Genomic DNA, 4,420 nt, shown 5'->3' with positions numbered 1-4,420 from the left:
ATATATATATATATATATATATATAATCTATATATATATATATACATTCCGATATCTAATGAAATGGGTTTGCACTACGCACCCACGAAACTTTAAGTTGATTTAAGCTGAGTCAAACTGTTATTGAAAAATATATATTCATGCACATATGTTTGTGGTATTCCTGTTATTTTGTTATTCGTTTACTGGTTTCGGTCACTGGACTAAGACCATGCTGGAGCACAGTTCAAGTTTCTCTTGATATTCTAGTTGGGAGTTTGTCCAACATTCCCTAAATATTTCTGATTTCTTTAACTAGGCAGCTGGGCACTTGAGGACCTCTAAATATCTGAGTGTTACAATAACATGTCCTCGTTCTTGATAGAAAAGGGGTGTATGTGGAAGCCGGTAATATTTGCCAGTTGGTACATTTAAGTTTCTCTTAGCGCCAAAATGTGGGACATGACCTTCAAAATTCTTCCATATCATGGACTACTTAGCTTAATGGTACAGAGTACTCCGCCGGTATCCGAGAGGTACGGATTTCGATTCTTCGTAGCCGCCTGTTCAACTTTTTCGCGCTAGCAGTGCACCAGCAAGGCCACAACCTTTGAGCTGATACGTATAAACGAATATAAACAGCATTCTATCTCTCGGCAATGTTCAAGAGATTAGAGATGTAAACGTTAAGACGTTCCTAGTAACTGAGGTTTTAAAATTAATTCATTTTAATACTATACATTCTCTTTAAGCCTCTTCTTTTTCTCTTTTTAAAAGACCGGATATGTTCGGTGGATCGCTATCCAATGTACTCAAAACTATGGTTTTCCATAAATCCACATAACAAAGATTCTTTTGTGACACGTGTATGCAAGATCCATCCTGGGAAATGCCTACAATCAGAGGTCAGTTTCGTACATTGCCTAGTGAAAGATTCAGCGTTTACTATAACAATTTCTAAGTCCCATATTGCATTAGAGCTTTAAATTGCTTTATTTTATGATGTCAAATAATTCATAGTCTGCCTATACACTTAACACTTATGATTCTGAAATTTCGATGCTTTAAATTTCATATTATTTTCATCTGCCCACTTCACTTCCGACAGATAAGGTGTAGCTCATTTTAAAATGTATAAGCGGTTTCTGCTTCAGTTTTGATTGCTATCGATATTTTTGTGTCGTCGACGTTAACTCGTTAGATTGGGTGTAAATACCTATGATCTTATACCTGAGCAAAAAATCAAAGAGCCGTACTGAGTTTTCGATCCTTAAATGTATATCTTTGTAATTCTATTAAAACTGTCACAAGCAATCATGTGCACGAGGAAGCACTCAAGACATACATGAGAAACAACATTTACTCACCTTTTTTCGAAAGATTTAATTAATAAAGGATCCAAAATATTTTCCTCTGGTTCCCAGGTACTGTGCCTGTAAAAAATGAAAAAAACAAAATATAAGGAAATATGTTTAAACAGACCAAAATTTGAATTTTAGTACACAAAATTTATTCATTAATATTTTAAATACAAATTTTACTTTCTGAGTTTAAATTCTGCCGAGGCTGACTTTGTGTTTTGTCTTCATAGTGTCGATGAAATAAGTACGAGTTGAGTACTAGAGTCAATGTAATCGACTGTCCCCCACCCCCGAAATTTCAAGTCTTGTGTCTATAGTAGAAAGGATTAATATTTTTTAAAATATATTTTACGTTCTGAGTTCAAATTCCACCGAGGCCAATTTTTCCTTCCATCCTTACGGGGTCGATGAAATAATACCAGTAGAGTACTGGTGTTGATGTAATTGACTAGCCCCTTTCCCCAAAATTTCAAGCCTTCTGCCTTCACAAGAAATACAACTTTAAGTACAAATTATAATAAACAAATCACGGGCAAATTTTTTGATCATGTTTGATCGCATAAACTACGAAGCTCCTTCAATTAACATAAGTGGCTGGGTATTCCACAGTCACGCGTACCCTGAATGTAATTCACAGGTGTAGACGACGTGACTCTATGTGACAAAGATGGACCATTAAAATACAATTATAGTCCACCCAAATCGGCTTCCATTCAATTTCCATTTAATGGATTTTACACACAGGATATAGATAAATGGAAGGCTATAGAAAATTATACACTTGCCTAAAATATCGCACTGTGGAATTGAACGTGTTTTGGGATAGTTCCCGTTCGTCAAGTTTCACTCAGAAAACATTAACCAACCCGAAACTATGGTAAAAAGATACTATTGCTTAAGGTGCTGCGCAGAGAGATCGAACCCAAGACCCGATAATTATGTAGCGAAGTTCTTAATCACATAGCTATATCCCTCTTCAGTTGTAACCAATACACTAACGTAAAATCTTGTGTAATACATCGAAGGTGTCAGACGTGAATATTAAATTATAATTCCAAAATTAAGACGTGATTATATGCAATCTAACTGTGATTGATTAAGATAAATTAATTAGTTTTTAGAACCATTTAGTCTCCAAGATTAAAGAGATCAGTTTGAAAAATCCAAAAGTATGACGGTAAAATCTTCATATAGAATATTTCACATAAAAAGCTTTGTGAACGGGCGTGGCCTACTAGTTAGAATATTTGACTCATGATCATAAAGCTATGGGGTCAATTTTTGGACTAAGCAACGCTTTATGTCTTGAAGTAAAATACTTCATTTCTCATTCATCCCGTCTACTCAGATAAAAATGGGTAGCAGTTGGGGTGGTGCAGCCTTCTCTGTCTTCCTGGATATATCATTGTGTCAAAATGACTACATCACTGAAAATAATAACATCTTGGGAGTACAGTTCTCTATTGGAGTAGATGAAGAATTTCCCAATGGATATTGTGCGTCTGTATATAATCTATAGCACCCTTAGTTTTGAATAGATTAGATTAGTTGACTTACATATACGGAAACGTGTGAGAGAAACAATCATCGTATCGGCAAAAGCTTATTATATACGAGCAAGCGAGAAGAGATGAAAAACAGTGATAAGAAGTGTAGCCGCCCCTGGACTTGTGATAAATACATCACATCTTGCAGAGCTCATACACCTTCATAGTTCAAGAACTGGAGACAGCTACTAAATATTTGATGAATCTAAGATTATCTCTTAACCGCAATTATCTGAGAGAAAATGTCAATTGTGCCGCACTAGTAAGTTCTCGGAGATATTCAGCGTGACACAGTGTGACAAGGCTGACCCTTTGAATTACAGGCACAACAGAAACAGGAAGAAAGAGTGAGAGAAAGTTGTGGTGAAAGAGTACAGCAGGGTTCGTTACCATCCCCTGCCGGAGCCTCGTGGAGCTTTAGGTGTTTTCGCTCAATAGATACTTACAACGCCCGGTCTGGGAATCGAAACCGCGATCCTATGACCGTTAGTCCACTGCCCTAACCACTGGGCCATTGCGCCTCTACTGGTGATATCAAAGACGCTTAAAAATAAGAATGTACCTAACGCCTTCAAAAATAAAGAACACTGGTGAAACATTTTAATAAAACATCAAACCTGAACAAGACCGATACACCTGATATTGTTCTATAGAACAGAGAAAAACGTGCATATGCTGTAATAGAGGTCAGCTGACCAATAGATTTGAGGTTCCTTCTAAACTTGTGCGGTGAAGAAAACACCATGGTGAACGTATTTAACTCTTTTCTAAACCCTATAATTTCCCATTGCACTTATTAATTATTAGAAGTGCAATGGGTTATGTAACAACAGATTAGCGTAAAAGTCTTCTACTAGTGTTTATTTTCAAAACAGATAAAAAGCAAACAGACCAGCATCTACTGATTTCAATCGATTAATGGTACAGAGAAGATGTATAAAATATTCCAAGGATTCTTCGTTTGAGCTACTGTGAATGAATATTTTATACACATAACATATAACCATATAACGTATGACATTAAGTAATTACGCACAGTTGTGTACTTCAGATATGCACACCATTTACATGAACGTGAATATATCTACACAGATATTTGTATAAGCTCGTGTGTGTATCTTTAACAACAATAACTCAGGCATTGGCGTATCCCTAAAACTTTGTCACAGTCTTTGTGAACGGTTTGAATCCTTCGAAAAACAAAAATATGACTCAGAGAAAGTCAAAAGTACCTCCATGCATACTTGTATACATATAAATATGCTTACATTCATACATATGTTCATAAATACATGCGTATTAACAAACATAGGTAGAAATACACATTCTGCGACAAAGATATGACATACCTATGTTCCGGCGCGCAGTTTCGAGCGACGGAAATTTTGACACTATTCTACAAGTAAATGTTTAAGTGGAGTTAAAAGTTTTGTGGGTTTCTGAATGCCTAAGACTAAATTAAGACTGCCACGCTACAAACGCTATACACACACACACACACACACACACACACACATATATATATATATATAT

At 35.9% G+C, this 4,420-nt stretch overlaps 1 protein-coding gene across 1 annotated transcript in view; it reads right to left on the bottom strand.

Annotated features, from left to right (window-relative positions):
* Window positions 1–4,420, bottom strand: part of LOC106877990 (probable serine/threonine-protein kinase clkA) — a 181,733-nt gene that overhangs the window by 52,611 nt on the left and 124,702 nt on the right. Inside the window, exon 3 of the mRNA XM_014927064.2 lies at window positions 1,347–1,412. Coding sequence (XP_014782550.1) covers window positions 1,347–1,412 — 66 coding nt within the window. The remainder of the gene's footprint in view (window positions 1–1,346; window positions 1,413–4,420) is intronic.

The sequence above is a fragment of the Octopus bimaculoides genome, chromosome 9 (assembly GCF_001194135.2).
Source record: "Octopus bimaculoides isolate UCB-OBI-ISO-001 chromosome 9, ASM119413v2, whole genome shotgun sequence".
Lineage (NCBI taxonomy): Eukaryota > Metazoa > Mollusca > Cephalopoda > Octopoda > Octopodidae > Octopus > Octopus bimaculoides.
The sequence above is the reverse complement of the archived record's forward strand: the minus strand, read 5'-3'. Positions and strand labels throughout refer to the sequence as shown.